The sequence below is a fragment of the Globicephala melas genome, chromosome 20 (genome assembly GCF_963455315.2).
Source record: "Globicephala melas chromosome 20, mGloMel1.2, whole genome shotgun sequence".
Taxonomy (NCBI): Eukaryota; Metazoa; Chordata; class Mammalia; order Artiodactyla; family Delphinidae; genus Globicephala; species Globicephala melas.
The window spans coordinates 28,703,318-28,719,798 of NC_083333.1; the positions used below are offsets into that span (position 1 = coordinate 28,703,318).

Sequence of the window (16,481 nt, forward strand, 5' to 3'; positions counted from 1 at the left end):
CTTGTGGGGGCCCCCTGCGTGCCCCGAGGATTCCGCGCAAGAACACGCCCCGTAGAGAGCCGGCCTCAGCGCGGAGACCTGCCCGTCCTTGAAGACACCCCCGACCCCCGAAGACAGCCAGTCCTAGTGGGTCAGGAAGCCCTGGCTACACCCAAGGTGCCACCAATTTTTGTTCTCAGTAAACACTCCCAAACGGCGCTATAGGGCTGGACCGAGGCATTCCTACCAGGAAACACATCAGTCTTTCTTTTTTGTGGGGAGGGGGGGAGGGGGATACCCCGTAAGGTTCACCTAGATTCCAGCTGATTTACTCTCCTGTGGAGGCCACAATAGTGGGAAGATTTAAGAGGCCTCATGGCCACTATGTTTTGTGTGTTTTAGTTGTTCCCTTCGCAGGGCGGTGGCACGGATCTAAGAGACGCAGTCCTGAGACCTTGGCCCCTTGGGAACAGTTCCCATAGCATTCTGCTCAATCAGAGGGGAAGGTAACCTGGAAAAAGACCACTCACTACCCAGGCGGTTCGTCAGCCACCAGCTGACAGACCTTTTCTGCGCCGCCCTGGCCTCATTTATCTCAAAACAGACATCTGGTCAAGCGCCAGCCATCTCCCCTGGTTACAAGGCAGGACTCATTAGACAGGACCAGAGGAATCTGATGGTCTCAGCAATTGAGGCTTGACTTCCCCATACTAGATTCTCCCAGAAAACAGGTAACAATTTTCAGTGTTTATATTCAGGAAGCTAAAGAAAACTTGTAACTGCATCTATACTGTGTATTATTTTAACTACTTTTCAAATTCAAATTTTTAGTTTAGTCTGAATGGGTAAAATGGAAACCCTTCATGTTCACTCCCTCCCCCTCCAATAAAAGCAATGTTTCCTGGAAATGGAGTTTTAGACACGAGTCTAAAACCTCCCTGAGGGTAACACCCAAGGATTTTTGTTCACTATTATATTCCCAGAGCCTGACACACAGTAGGCCTTCAAGTGGTTGTTGAGATCATCAAAAGAAGAAATTATTTTTAGTCTTCTGTGCACTTACACTCTTACATTAGAAAACGTAAGGCTGGGGGCTTCCCTGGCAGTCCAGGGGTTAAGACTCCGCCTTCCAATGCAGGGGGTGCGGGTTCGATCCTTGGTCAGGGAGCTAAGATCCCACATACCTCAAGACCAAAAAACTAAAACATAAAACAGAATCAATACTGTAACAAATTCAATAAAGACTTAAAAAAAATAGTCCACATCAAAAAAATCTTAAAAAAAAAAAAAGAAAATGTAAGGCCAGATCACAAAGTTGAAGTTGAAGCCTTAGGACTGAGCATCAGCTGTACTGGAGGCTGTGGTGTGGTGTGTGGGCTTAACCGTTCTAAGTTCAGTGACTTTCTACTGAATGTGACTGCTACTACTACACTAGCTACGGCCAGAACATCAGCTCCCGCGCCCTCACGTTTCCATTTTTATGTCCCTGAGACTTGCTATCATGCCAGGCACACACTAGGACTCACTAAATGCCAATGCAAAGGGCTTGTTAATCCCAGGAGATATATTCTCCTAAACGCTTTTGCTAAATAAGTACATTTAAAATCTCTTTTAGAGACATAGGAAAGATAACATTAACTGCAGATATAAATGGAATTTGGGGTTGAAAAGGACCTTAGCTTTCAATTCCTAACCTCCCCTTCCACAACCGATGACAGAGGGCCAGAAAGGACTGGTCATCTGCCCGACATCCAGGACAGAACCAGTCTCCTGAGTAACAGTCCACGGCTCTTCCTCTACAACCATGCTAATTATTTGATAATTTAGTTCTTTTCTCAGAATTCCCCTACTTGGATTATTAACAAAAGGCAACTTCTTTGTGTGCTTGAAAAAGCAGATGTGCTCAAGTCTTGATGGCGGGCTGGGAACTTTCCTAGTCATTGGGAAAGGGGGAAAAATGTCCAGGAAACTTCCCTGCAGAGAAATACAATTGTACAAATAAACGAATTGCCCTTTATTATCTCTTAGGAGCTATGAGAACCAATGAGAGACTACAGTTCACTTCTGGGCAGACGCTCCTCCTGCCTGTTTCATTCAGTCCTGACTTGGATCAGACTAAAAGGTATAAAAAGTCTACATTTGCGGCAAGGCCTGCCCGACAAATAAGGTATTAACTAGAATCGTGATTATGTAATTTAAAATGGTGGCAGAAAGATCAAGTGCAGTCCTAAGTAATGCAACCAACCTAAGTGTCACCTGTCACACAGGGAAAAGTACGGTTACGTTTTTTGTTTTTTTTTTAAATTTAGGTTGAAAATACATTATTCAACAAGAATTTAACGTCACGGAATGTGAAGGGAAGGGAATGCAACCTGCAGAGGGAGACTTATGTCCAGGAGCCATGGACCTGGACCACCACCCTACATTCAAGGCACCAGCTTCTGCAGAGTCTGGACAGAAGGCAGGAGAGTGGGCAGCTCTGCAATGTAGTGAAGACACTAGCAAGACAGAAAATTCTTTTATTTGCAATTTAAGAGCAACTCGGAGATCCAGAGTTAGGATGTGATTCTTTAATCTGATGTCCTCGCTAGGAGTACCACCACAGATGCTTCATTGTTCACTGGCGGCTGGCAAGAAGTTTCTCAAAGAAAAATACGATTCTCTGTAAAAGATGTGCATGAAGTTGACTGGCGAGAGGACAACTGGAATAGGAACAGTGCCGGGTGCTCAGCTGCCCTAACCAAGTTCAACATTAACACGGACGTTTCCCTGCGCTGGAAACAAACTGAATGAACGTTAGAGAGTTAGGACTTTATCTCCCTTTCACTCCCTTTCAATATCAACAAGATTTTCAGATTCTCTTCAGGAAGGTGTCTAACTTTTTTTTAAGGAACAGGATGCCGACGACAGACAGTTGAGGCCATGGACCTGTGATCTCTGTCTTCCCCTTGACCATCTTAATGCCTCCTACCCACCGAATTTGGCAAGAGAGACCACCTGCCTCCCTTGAAAGGAAATGCTGTGTACATAACTGACGGCACTGCTTTTCACACGTTTTCCTTGGGAGTTCCAGGGCCAAGGCAACCAGGAAAGCTAGTCGTCCACTGTGATGTTTCGGAAAAGGTACGCCATGGACTCCCCGTTGTGGATTCTCCGAATCGCTTCAGAAAGAATCAGACTGATGTCCACAGTCTTAATCTTGGGACACTGCAGCTTCTGGACCTCGTGAGGGACAGTATTCGTCACCACCACCTGGTCGTTGCAGTAATGGAAAAGAAACGCTGTTACTGATATGTGCGGCCCAACGTGGTCACTCAGAAAAGTTTACCTAACGTGTGGTACCCACAGACCAAGGCTCAAACTATAAAACCTTATTCCACTCAGTACAGTTTTTACAAACTAACCCGACTTTACACAGGGCAAAGGTTACATGATTCAAAATAGAAGCTTAGGAAGGTCAGGGCTAGGTATGCAGAAATGATAGGGTGAGCCCCAGCACTGCGGGAAACCTTCCTATTATCAAGGAAGAATTCAAGTCTTGAGAGAAACGCTACTATGGTATCAAATCATATTGAAATACAAATTATACTGAAGTACACAGACCAAATCTTTATGAAAACAGACATATATTCCTAACTATACATCTGCCCCAACAGACCACTAGCCACCCAAAGCACGATCTCACAGTCCTCTCGAGAGGCAGTAAGCAATACTGACTGAGGGGCTTCCCTGGTGGCGCAGTGGTTAAGAATCCGCCTGCCAATGCGGGGGACACGGGTTCGAGCCCTGGTCCGGGAAGATGCCACATGCCGCGGAGCAACTCAGCCCACACGTCACAACTACTGAGCCCACGAGCCACAGCTACTGAAGCCTGCGCGCCCAGAGCCCGCGCTCCACAACAAAGAGAAGCCACGGCAATGAGAAGCCCGCGCGCAGCAACGAAGAGCAGCCCCCGCTCGCTGCAACTAGAGAAAGCCCATGCGCAGGAACGAAGACCCAATGCAGCCAAAAATTAATTAATTAAAATAATATTAAAAAAAGAAAATTTCAAAAATATAAAAAACTGAATGAGCCATTTAACTATTCACGGAAAACAGAGCAGCAAATTGTGACTCAACTTCCTTGAATGGGTCGTTCAGGACATCTACCTTACGCAGAAACAACGGCTCTCTGCATATAAAATAAAAAATTAAAGACTTCAAAAAAAAAGAAAAAAAAGAGCAGACAGACCTCGTCGATGGAGGACTCCTCAATCAGACGGGGGGCCTCCGCAGACAGGATGCCGTGAGTGGCCATGACGTAGATCTTATAAGCACCTCTCTCTTTCAGGATCTCCGCAGCAGCAACAAAACTTTCCACATCATCAATGATGTCATCCTGAGAAGAGACCAGTGTTAGTGCTAAGTTCCCTCCATCCCCATCTATAAACACACGCCTCCCTGCACTTTGCTTCAGAGGATGTCTAATGGAAAATCAGAGCTATCTGCCTGGGTCAAAGACTGAACGTCCATTTGGAACTGCGTGGCCTTGTAACGTGCATGACTGTCAACAGAAAGAGCAGCAAAGCCTTACAGTCATACGCGACATTGCGGCCTGAGTTCAGGAGACTGCCAAGACTCCTTTCCCTGTTTCAAATTTCTGATGAATCCCACATAGCCAGTGTCTCATTTACTTTTTTCCAAGAGAAAGTTAATAGAAGGGAACGGAGAAATAAAGTGAGCCATTGTAAAGGGCCGATCCTCTGGCCCAGCAGAGGCGTTTAGAGCTGGGAGCACGTGTATCGTGTTAAAGTAACAAAGAACAAGACACACGCTCTTGTTAGTGAGAATGGAACAGCCCACCTTCAGCTCACTTCACTGCCCACGAGCTTAAGGTTGAGTAGGTCAGCTAGTTTGACAGGACACAGATCCCTTCAGACAAAGGTTACCTATGGAATCGAATTTACTTACAGGTACTACTACTGTGCTCCTTTTACACCTGTAGGTTATAATAATCCCGGTTCATCTGTTTAAAAGTTTCTCTAGTTGTCTTAGGGGAGCCTGGGTGAGAAAGGCTAGATGGGTCCACTTAAATGCATCATCGTCACTGGACACCAATCCTAAGGTGGACACCTACTAAGAGTAATGTCATCTCTGCACAGTAAGACTGTGACCTACCACAATGATCGCAATGCGTCCTCCAACATCTCCGACTACCGTGATCGGTGGCTTCTCCTTGGCCATCATCACTAGCAAAGCAAAACAAATCACAAGACCTCAGTTAGTCACGTATCACTAGGTAAATGTAGTCGTCACAACGCCATTCCCTGGAAGTGGTGGCAGAGCCAGGGCGGACAATTAAAAGAATGTGCAGATTCCCCTCAATCAACCTGGGTGCTCTCAGAAACAGGTTACCCGGAGCAGCACCGTCCAACAGCAGGGAAGGTGAGCCATGAAAGTAAGCTTACCTTTTCTAGTACCCACATTAGAAAGCAAAAAGAAATAGGTGAAATTAATAGATTTTTATTTTACCCAATATAGCCAATATATTATTGTTTTGATACATAATCTATATGCAAATTTATTAGAGATGTTTTACTTTTTTTTTTTTTCATATTAAGTCTTCGTATTTGGTGTGCATTCTCCACACGCAGCGATTCTCAGTTGGGACCAGCCACGTTTCAAGGGCTCAGCAGCCCCGTGTGCCTAAGAGCCAGGCCACGCTGGGCGGCTCAGGCCTCAAGTCAGCGGGGAGCAGAGCAAGAGAGATCTCACTGGCACAAAGAAGCAGCACCGCGATGCCACTCAAAACAGAAATATTCCACTTGTAAACAGATGTAAATAAATGCCGCTCCGCAGAAAGTAAACAGGGAAAGGCTGCCAGACTGCCAGATACATAGCCGGCTTTACTTCATTTTCTTCCAAGGCGACCTTACTGGGACAATGTAACCTTATTATCAGACAACTACACCACTGACATAATCGGTTTCCTGAAAGTTAGGAAGCTGAAGACAATAACCACAAGTCCATCATCTTTTCCTGATTTAACTGGTCCTTAAAGTAGAGGCTTCTTATCTCACTACAAAATTTATATGTGAGAACGGCCCATCAGTGCACAAAGCAAACTACAGGATGCAGAAGGGACATCGGAATTCACCCTGTAAAGGAGGTTAGTAAACTGAGGGCGGGGAAATATTTCAGAAGAACAGGCTAAACATTCTCCTTTTTCTGGAAAGCTTTTTTAAATTCTGAAATAGTTACTAAACTAGTAGTGGGGGAGCGGGAATAGAATAAATTCAGGGTAAGTATATAGTTCGGTAATTATCAGTAAGCAATCCATTTTAGCTGACTTCTATCTACAGGCGCTGTAAACCTGGAAGAACACGTCCCTTTGCGTATACTAGCAAACCAGCCGAGTTGAAATTCAGCACTATTTTACGGGCAAATTTCAGTAGACATTTCCTGATTTCCCATCCTGGAAACAAGGGCAATTTGTTAAATGTGGGCAGTCAAAAAGGCTCTGCGTATAAGTATCACCTAGAAGGGGGAGGAAATAAACTACCAACATCAGAAGAGCCTTCCTCAAATTCTGTCTTTAAATTAAACCATGTGGGTAGGTGGTTACGTTGACCTACCCGCTTCTTAAAGAGATGTGGCCCCTTTCTTGACCATTTTTCTCTGTAAAAAAAAAAAAAAAAAGACTGGGCTTCCCTGGTGGCACAGTGGTTGAGAATCCGCCTGCCAATGCAGGGGACACGGGTTCGAGCCCTGGTCCGGGAAGATCCCACATGCCGTGGAGCAACTAAGCCCGTGCGCCACAACTACTGAGCCTGTGCTCTAGAGCCCGTGAGTCACAACTACTGAGCCCACTACTGAAGCCCACACGCCTAGAGCCCGTGCTCCGCAACGAGAGAAGCCACTGCAATGAGAAGCCTGCGCACTGCAACGAAGAGTAGCCCCCGCTCAGTGCAACTAGAGAAAGCCCACGCGTAGCAACAAAGACCCAACACAGCCAAAAAAAAATAAATAAATAACTCATTTACCAAAAAAAAAAAAAGACTGAAAGCCAGTAACCTTCATCAGACATCAACAGAAATTCAGCTCTCGTTTGATGCATGTCACAGTATTCCTGTTGACTTCTCTGTAAGCCTCTCCCCAAAAAACTTTTGTCAGTTTGAAATGAAAAACAGGCATGGCAAGGATCAAGGCTTAAAAAAAAAGGCTCAGTCCCCGCTCGTAACTGCCTTTGGGATCGGCACAAACTGGATATATAATTTGGTGGCTACTAAAAGACGAGACAGACTTCATTACAGCATCAAGAGAACAGGACCTCACAGGCTTAAAAAAATGCCCCCAGGGCCTCCCTGGTGGCGCAGTGGTTGAAAGTCCGCCTGTCGATGCAGGGGACCCGGGTTCCGTGCCCCGGTCCGGGAGGATCCCACATGCCGCGGAGCGGCTGGGCCCGTGAGCCATGGCCGCTGGGCCTGCGCGTCCGGAGCCTGTGCTCCGCAACGGGAGAGGCCACAACAGTGAGAGGCCTGCGTACTGCAAAAAAAAAAAAAAAAAAAAAAAAAAAACACTACATCGACTTACTGCAGTAAAAATGTCACTTTAGCAAATGATTTCCAATGTTCTTATGGAGGAAGTAGGAAATTGTCTTTTGCATTTATAATTGGCCTTTTCCAGGTAAAATAGTGCTGCTTTTACAACCATCCTTTAGATTACACACACACACACACACACACACACTCTCTCTCTCTCTCTCTCTCTCTCTCTCTCTTTTACTGTTTTGCCAGAATCAAAAAACCTTCCTCTCCTAAAATAAAGAGTGAAAAGGGACTAAGGGGAATTATTCATTCCTTATCCATTTTGATCTCGGTCTATTTCTAATTCAATGGAATGTCAAATTTTATCAACAGACTGACGTTAAAAAGAGATATACGAAACAAAATAAGGTCGCCAGTAGAACTAGAACTGAAATTACTTCCAAGCTCATAACGCTATCTACATGCAAACAAGTCAAAACCTACATTTAACAAATGCTCAAGAGGAGCGGATGTCGGTTTTCACTTTATTTATTTATTTTATTTTATTTTTTTTTTCACTTTAGTGCTGAAAGCCACACCTTCACCAGTAAAATTAACAAGCCAGGAAAATCACGGCAGAGCAGGTGCCTCCCTCTCATTTTTGCATTCCAAGCTCTTAAGTGTCACCACTGTGGCAAACACAGAGCACTGTTCAGTGGAACCACTGACACACAATCCTTTCAAGTTCATTAGATTCCTTGCCATCAGGGAGGTATCAATTCTATCTTATAAAAGAGAAACATTTATACAACCTCACTTTTAATAGATTACTTTAAAAAAGGGCTTCTCAACCTTGGCACTATTGACATTCTGGGCTGGATAATTGTTCAGTAGCATCTGTGGCCTCTACTCACTAGATGCCTGTAGCACCCCATGCCCCCCGGCTGAGACAACCAAGAAATGTCTCCAGACACTGCCAAATATGCTCTCGGGAGCAAAAGCCCCCTCGCTTGAGAACTACCGCTCTAAAACAATGGGTTCCAGGGACTTCCCTGGAGGTCCAGTGGTTAGGACTTCACGTGCCAACGCAGGGGGTGTGGGTTCGACCCCTGGTCAGGGAGCTAAGATCCCACATGCCTCCTGGCCAAAAAACCAAAACAGAAAACAGAAGCAATATTGTAACAAATTCAATAAAGACTTTAAAAATGGTCCACATCAAAAATACTTCAAAAAATTAAATTAAATTTAAAAATGGGTTCCAGGAAGATAACATAGTTCTTCTTTCTTAAAAATACACAGACTCCGAGAGTCTGCTTTCCTTTGTCCTTGTTCTAATGTCTTCATCTTCATTACTACTGAATAAACTATTATGACATACTAGAAGCAAAACTGATATATAAACATAAAGCATATTTAATTTGGAAGGTACTGAATACAATTACACATACAAGAAATAACATTTTTTTCAGAATTCCCTTGGCTAAATCTATAAAAGGGGATCATAGAAAACGATCCTATGGAGACTTCCCTGGCATCCCGAATGCCTCAGCCAAAAAAAGTAAAAAAAAAATTAAAGAAAAAGAAAATCCTATGGCGATTATAAAAGTTGTAAACATACCAACCATCTAGGAAGGAATGACAACACTGTTACAATAAGTAATAAGGCAACATTCTCAGAAGAGAATCTCACCATATAAAATACTGTGGCAATTTGGCAATATCTGTCAACTTAACTTCTGACCCAATAATCTGATTTCTTGGTCTTTATCCCGTAAATACATTTGGTCACTTATGAAAGAATGTAAGTCGAGGCTAATCACAGGCAATGACGTACAGTGACTGAGCGTATCCACTCTGGAGCCCAAATCTTGGTTTCTAAACACTACTTCCCACTGAAGGAACTGGGGCTCCGTGGAGAAATGGCTGATCCCAGGGCTAAGAAAGTATGAGATGAACATGGAACGTCTAGCTGTACCAGAAAGTAACAAGGAAGAGTCAACACACGATAGGGACACGTCCAAAGAACATGGGAGGCAGCCTGAAGGAGTCCTCTTTGGCCAAGTCTGAGACAGTTTGAGCGTTAACACAAGTAGTAGCAATGGGCTATAACGTGCTGAATAAAACAAGATTCCACAAATCCACACTGATATAAATGACTGAACGGACAGGGAAGAAGGGGAATTAGAAAAACCTCCATTTGACAAAAATCATAGTAATAAGTGATTCAACCCAGTATGAGGAAAGAAACAAGCCCCAACGAAAGGATATTCTACAAATAACTGGCCTGCACTCTTCAGAGTATCAAGGTCACTGGAGACAAAGAACAGAGGAGTCACTCCTGATTAACTGAGACCAAAGAGAAATGACAACTGGTGCAACGTGTGATCTTACACTGGGTCCTGGGCCCCAAAAAACTGTTTTCTTTTCCTCTGAAGGACATTGGTGGGACAGCTGGTAAAATGTGGATAAGGTCTGCAGATTAGATAGCAGTGTCGTAACAACGTTATTTTCCTGAGTCTGATAATCATACGTGGTTATATTAGACAGTCTGTTTTTAGGAAATATACACAAGTATTTAGCAATAAAGGGGGCATTATGTCTGCAACTCACTCTCAATCGTTCAGAAAAAAAAAAAAGGCATAGAAATGTTCCATTTGGGGGCTCTGAGTGAAGAGTAGAGAGGAATTTTGTATTATTCTTTCACCTTTTCTCTAAGTCTGCAGTTAGTTCAAACTAAAAAGCTAAAAAAACAAAGTAGTGTGGATTCTGGAGTCAGCAGCTACATTCCAAACCCTGGCGCCACCAGCCCCGGCCGTGTGTCTCGGTTTCCTCACTGGCAAAATGAGGGATCGCAAGAGCACCTATGCGTACTATTGTGCAAGGACCAAATTCGAAGATCTACTAAAGGGCTTAGAACAGCTCTTGGCACATAATAGGGACTCAACAGATGTTTATTTATTTTATTTTATTTTAAAATTTATTATTATTATTTGTTTTATTTTTGGCTTGTGGGATCTTAGTTCCCCAACCAGGGATCAGACCTGAGTCCACAGAAGTGAGAGCACCGAGTCCTAACCACTGGACCACCAGGGAATTCCCAACAGACGTTTATTACTGTTGGAGCCTTGTGGTTTTTTTTTTGTTTTTTTTTTTTAAATATTTCTTTATTTTGGCTGTGCCAGGTCTTAGTTGCGGCATGCGGGATCTAGTTCCCCGACCAGGGATCGAACCCAGGCCCCCTGCATTGGGAGAGCGGAGTCTTACCCGCTGGACCACCAGGGAAGTCCCCCGGAGCCTTGTTTTTTATACCCAAAGGTTGGGAAAAAAATAAGTGCATCAACAGGTGACTCGTTAAATAAATTATGGCATATCCATAAACAGTATACTATGAAACTGTAAAGACAGAAATCTGTATGGACTGAGAAGGAGCTATTGAATGAAAAAAGCAAGGGGCAGAACGATGTATAACATACAACTAACTGTTTGCGTGAAAATGAGGGAATTTGCTTGTATTTGCATAAAAGCTCTAAATGGATACACAAGAAACCAACCACATTGGAGATCAGAGTAGCTGCAGGAGAGGGGGGAGGTGGGTGGGTGGAAAGGTTTTTCACCATAAAGGATTTTATACTTTTTGAATTTTGAAATATGTGAATGTATTCCCTATTCAAGAACTTTAATTATGAAAATCTCAAAAAAAAAAAATGCTGTGACACTAAAAATTAAAGAGTATATTACTTGTTTCTCATAATAAAAACCTCCAAAGTTGAAAACAGAGCAGTGGAAATTTTACAGAATGGGGAAAAAAAATTGTAATGTTTATACCTTAGACAGGAGCCTGTCTGAAATAACCTGTCTGCGGTGTAACCATGCTAATGTTTCCCCAACGTATTAGTCTGTATCTTTCTGAGGCATGGCAAATAGATACAGATTTTAAAAAGAAATACTCTCCTTCCTCTAAAAACCATGATATATCTTCCAGCATAGAATGCTTGTTATTGTCGCTCAAAAGTCCACCGAAGTAAATAGCTTCCACTGTTGGATTAAAAATAAATTAGTCCAGTATCAGGTCAAAGGGCTACATCACTAAATTAAGTGCTAAAGTTACCTGATCACCAAAGCCTGATATGTGATCAATGGTTGCTATCATCCATCTTACCAAAATAAAAAAGCTTAAGATTTCACACCACTACACATATATCTTTTTTACTAAAGCTAAAATTATTTCACTCTCTGAACGCCAAGTGCTGCCCAGATATGCTCAATTGTCCTTACCTAGTCTACAAAAGCGTGTAACAAAATCTTTGACAAAAGGCAAAATCAACATAATACCATTCAGTTATTTAAAAATACCACAACAGCATCTACATAGGTATTAACTCCTAGGCATTCATACTATTCGAAACTTTCTTCCATTTACAAATAGAATAAAACCACAGAACTGATCTTACATGGCAATTCCAGCCCAGGGTGGACAGTCGCGTTCTTAACCATCGGGGGAGAATGACGGCCGTCATCCATGTCCAGCTCTGCACACTGAGCCTCCCCGTGGATCACAGCTAAACCCAGACGCAGCCTCTCTGCGTACGACTGGGCCCTAAGAGGAAGATAACGGGAAAGGGTGAGGTTCATGGGAAGGAAAACCCAAGCGCTGCTTTTTCATCACTTTGTTAACCACAGAATGAAAATATCACTTAACCTTTTATGGATATGCAAAGGAATTACTTCTACAAATCAGGAAGTGCGGCCCAGGCCGGAATGTAAATGCCTCAAGAGGCACTCGAGATGGGATGTGGGCTGGTATCCGATTCTAGATCATTTTGGTTCTACCCTTTGTCCAACAGTCTCACACTCATCTTCAGGGCTTTTTTGGTTTGTTTTGGTTTTTTCCCCTATTTTTTGGCTGCGCCTCAAGGCATGCTGGATCTTAGTTCCCCAACCAGGAATCGAACCCGTGCCCCCTGCAGTGGAAGCGTGGTGTCTTAACCACTGGACTGCCATGGAAGTCCCTCATCTTCAGAAGAACTCTGTTCAAAAAGGTCTCAAAAACCACTGTCTCAAAGGCGCCCACAGTCTTCCTGTTTTCCTTTTCCTGAGAACTTGAAGGAAGAACTTCATTTTCTCCCAGGGGAAAAATGAGTAACTCTGAGAAATGCTCATGTTGTTTGGAAACTAGAGGTCAAGCTGTGGTTTGGGGTATGACAATGATTTGGAGGAAAGCTGGAGCTGATGAGTTTTCACAAGCCGTATTAAGACAGACCTCGGATTCTGAAACACCCAAAAGGGATGTGCATAAATGTCTGGCTTATTTACCTTTTCGCAGCATCAGGAGACTTAGCTACGATGACTGCATTCCTATAATTTGGAATCTAGAATTGGAGGAAAAATAAGAAAATACTGAAAAGGTATCAATAAAATAACACCTGGGTGCTGGCAATACATTTTTTTTCCTCCTATAACAATGACCCACACTAGCAAACAAACAAGCTAGAATTTCATTCACTCATTTTAACATTTTTTAACCCTTATCAATTAGCACCCCTGCCAAAGTCTGCTACATGAAGAAGATAAAAAATAATGAATTCCCAAAACCTTCATTTTAGGAAATATAAGCAAATTGCTAAAAATACTTAGAAGGAAATCCATTTTTAATTTCTTTAAAAAATACTATCCTCTGTGCCTAAATGCTGACCTTATCTGACTGCCTCAGGCATTAAGACTTAAGGGAGAGATCATTTGATCATTGGATGTGCCTTTCAATACTGAAATCTGGTACCAGAGAAGAACTACATAGGGTCTCCTTTGAGGACAATGGGGTATTTATTGATGCTCCTCACTTCTTCCTGGATATACTGAAGCAGGAAAGGTGAGGCTCTAAGGTTGTCCACAGGAAAGCTGAAAAAGCCTTGTATTTCCTTTTGATGAAGATCCATAGTGATAATGTGAGTTAAACCTGAAATTTTAAAACAAAAAATTACAAAGTTCACCCCTACAAGTTAACGGCTACAGTGGACACAAACTAGAAGCCCAATGCCTCTTTCCTAACGGAAGACTGAAGGCAGGGGGGTACTGGGAACAAGCATGTTTGTTATAGACCTTATCTGCAATCTTAACAAAACTTAATGAACTAAAGACAAAGTTAAGCCTAAAGTAAAGGAGCCTATAACCTTCCACATGGATTAAAACACTAAAACTAAAAAATAGTGCTCTCCCTCTACTATAATCATCAGCTTAGGCCTGAACACTGGGAAAAGAAAAATCAGGTAGAAGCAAAAATATAAACATGGGGCTTCCCTGGTGGCGCAGTGGTTGAGAGTCCGCCTGCCGATGCAGGGGACGCGGGTTCGTGCCCCGGTCCGGGAGGATCCCACATGCCGCGGAGCGGCTGGGCCCGTGAGCCATGGCCGCTGAGCCTGCGGGTCCGGAGCCTGTGCTCCGCAACGGGAGAGGCCACAGCAGTGAGAGGCCCGCGTACCGCAAAAAAAAAAAAAAAAAAAAAAAAAAATATATATATATATATATATATATATATAAACATGGAATTAAACACTGGAGCAAAAATAGATGTAAAAAATAGGCCTTGGTTAAAGAATCTAGGAAGAAATGTTAAAGGACTGTGGATTACGGCAGAAGGAATAGGAAAGCAAAAGCGAAGTAATATATATACTAGAAGGAAAGAAATCCACAGACACAATGATAAGAGTTTGGAAACGTGTATATGTCCGAAGAGAATGGGTCAAGTACAGAAAAACAATGAAAACACACTCTTATAATCAACAGTGCTAAGCAAAAAAAAGGTACACATATAAGTACATGGCAAATGGCCAAGGTCACTGAAAATTTTCCAGAGCGAAGAAGCAGAATTACTTGTTCTTTCCAAAAACATTACACATTTTTATAGAGAATGGAATTCAAATGTGTTTCTCAGGACTCAGATATATATTTGAGTTTTTAAATAAACATGCGGCAAATACAATCCCATTAATTGTAAAGGGCTATTACATTTGATTTGGAGGCCATAAAGTACGTCACCACTACACAAACACACAATGAAAATGATCTGCTATAAAGACAATCGGGGAGGGGGGAAAAAAGGAGTATATAAGCTGAAGAAGTAGTAAAGGAAAAATCCAGTTTTACTATTATGTACATCAATAGAATTTAGCTAAGGTTTAAATAAATCTAGACCTGAAACTCAAAAGATCACATCCGAATGCCAAGATCGCCATCTGAAGTTTCGATGATGATAAGATGAAATGGAAAAGAAGGTGGAATGAGGAAAAAGTCCAAGATGAGAGAAGTAAGCCCTGAAGCAGACAAGGTCACTCTGAAGGAGGACAAAGAGAACAGAAAAAGAAATGACACCTAAGCTCACACAGCCCTAAGCAGAACTATGCAAAAGGAAGCAACACTTAGAGAAAACAGGTCCCCAACCAGCTACCTGCGGTATGGACTAATCTGGCACGGGGGACGGTCCCAAGCACCGGCGCGGGGTCCCAGGGCGCTGGCCACACTCACCGGCTTTCGCTAGCATGGACGCCAGGAGCTTGCATACGATGGAGCCCCTCTTCCGCATCTTGCTCTGCTTGCTGTAGGGGAAGTAGGGGATGACGCCGATAATATTCCTGGCACACGCGGTCTTCAGTGCATAAGCCATGATCAGTAACTCCATCACGGCTGTATTCACGTCCCTGAAACACATGAGGTTTGCACTTTGGGATTAATCTCATTTATTAACCCCTGGCAAAGATCTCAACCTCAGCAATCTGACCGGGGCTGCCAAGAATGACGTGACGTGGATCCTCACGCTAGCTTACGACGGCACTTCCTGAAGAGAGGAGAAAGCTCACTGACTCCTCTTTATAGCCGTCTGAGTCCCGGTTTGCATGAGAGGTTACTTAAGTTCACACAAGGTTATCCACTTTCACCTGTGCCTGGATCTTCTGTCAGTGACACGGTCACCGGAGTGGCAGGTGAAGCAGGCAGTGACTGCTGACGACCAGAGTGAACCCACACCTGCTGGCACTATCCCTGGGATCTGAACTCGGGCCAGAGTGCTAGCACCTCGTTTTCCTGGGAACACCAAGGGAAACCCACCTGCCCTTGTATTTAGCTGCCGTAACCATAAAGAATTTGGTCTCTTTTTTTTCTTTTGGGAGTAGGGAAAAGGGTGAGGGGTGGGGAGATTTTGGAACTTAATTTCCAAATATCTCCCCCATCCCTTCTTTCCTTGAGATACATAGATTCCTAACAAAGATTACCCAGATAGACAAGAAAATATGAATCTGAAAGGTATTCAAAGGAAAGGCTATTTCCAAATTTTAACGAATGCTGACTGCTAACCCTTTGCCAAGGTTGATCAAGCAAAAAGTGGGGACTTCCCTGGTGGTGCAGTGGTTAAGAATCCACCTGCCTATGCAGGGGACACGGGTTCGAGCCCTGGTCCGCGAAGATCCCACATGCCGTGGAGCAACTAAGCCTGTGCACCACAACTACTGAGCCTGTGCTCTAGAGCCCGCAAGCCACAACTATGGAGCCTGAGTGCCACAACTACTGAAGCCCGTGCGCCTAGATCCCGTGCTCTGCAAGAGAGAAGCCACTGCAATGAGAAGCCCATGCACTGCAATGAAGAGTAGCCCCCACTCACCGCAACTAGAGAAAGCCCGCGCGCAGCAATGAAGACCCAACACAGCCAAAAATAAAATAAATAAATTTACTGAAAAAAAAAAAAAAAAGCATAAGGTGGCCTCTGCCCTTAAAGTTAAGGGCCTTGAAATCCTTCCGGATGACCTTCCAAAGCTCTACCCTCTCTCTCTAGCCTCCTCATACTCCTCTTTGGATTATCCAAGTGTCTTCAAACAGCCTCTCTTTTGCATCAGGAGTGTATCTCCCTTGCCTTCACCAGATAAAGAAGATCATTTCCCACGTCCTAGTTCCCACCCAAGTGAGGAGTAGGCTCTTCAGATTATACAGTTTCTGAATTATCTGATCTGCAGCA

General features: G+C 43.5%; 1 protein-coding gene across 1 annotated transcript in view; it reads right to left on the minus strand.

Moving 5' to 3' along the window:
• Positions 1-2,484: 2,484 nt before the first annotated feature.
• The window catches only part of PRPSAP1 (phosphoribosyl pyrophosphate synthetase associated protein 1), a 31,032-nt gene continuing 17,035 nt past the window's right edge, over positions 2,485-16,481 (minus strand). The window contains exons 4-10 of the mRNA XM_030837769.3: positions 15,002-15,174; positions 13,321-13,436; positions 12,797-12,852; positions 11,935-12,080; positions 5,136-5,206; positions 4,210-4,356; positions 2,485-3,231 (exon numbers count right to left, since the gene is read on the minus strand). Coding sequence (XP_030693629.1) covers positions 3,073-3,231; positions 4,210-4,356; positions 5,136-5,206; positions 11,935-12,080; positions 12,797-12,852; positions 13,321-13,436; positions 15,002-15,174 — 868 coding nt within the window. The 3' untranslated portion in view covers positions 2,485-3,072. The remainder of the gene's footprint in view (positions 3,232-4,209; positions 4,357-5,135; positions 5,207-11,934; positions 12,081-12,796; positions 12,853-13,320; positions 13,437-15,001; positions 15,175-16,481) is intronic.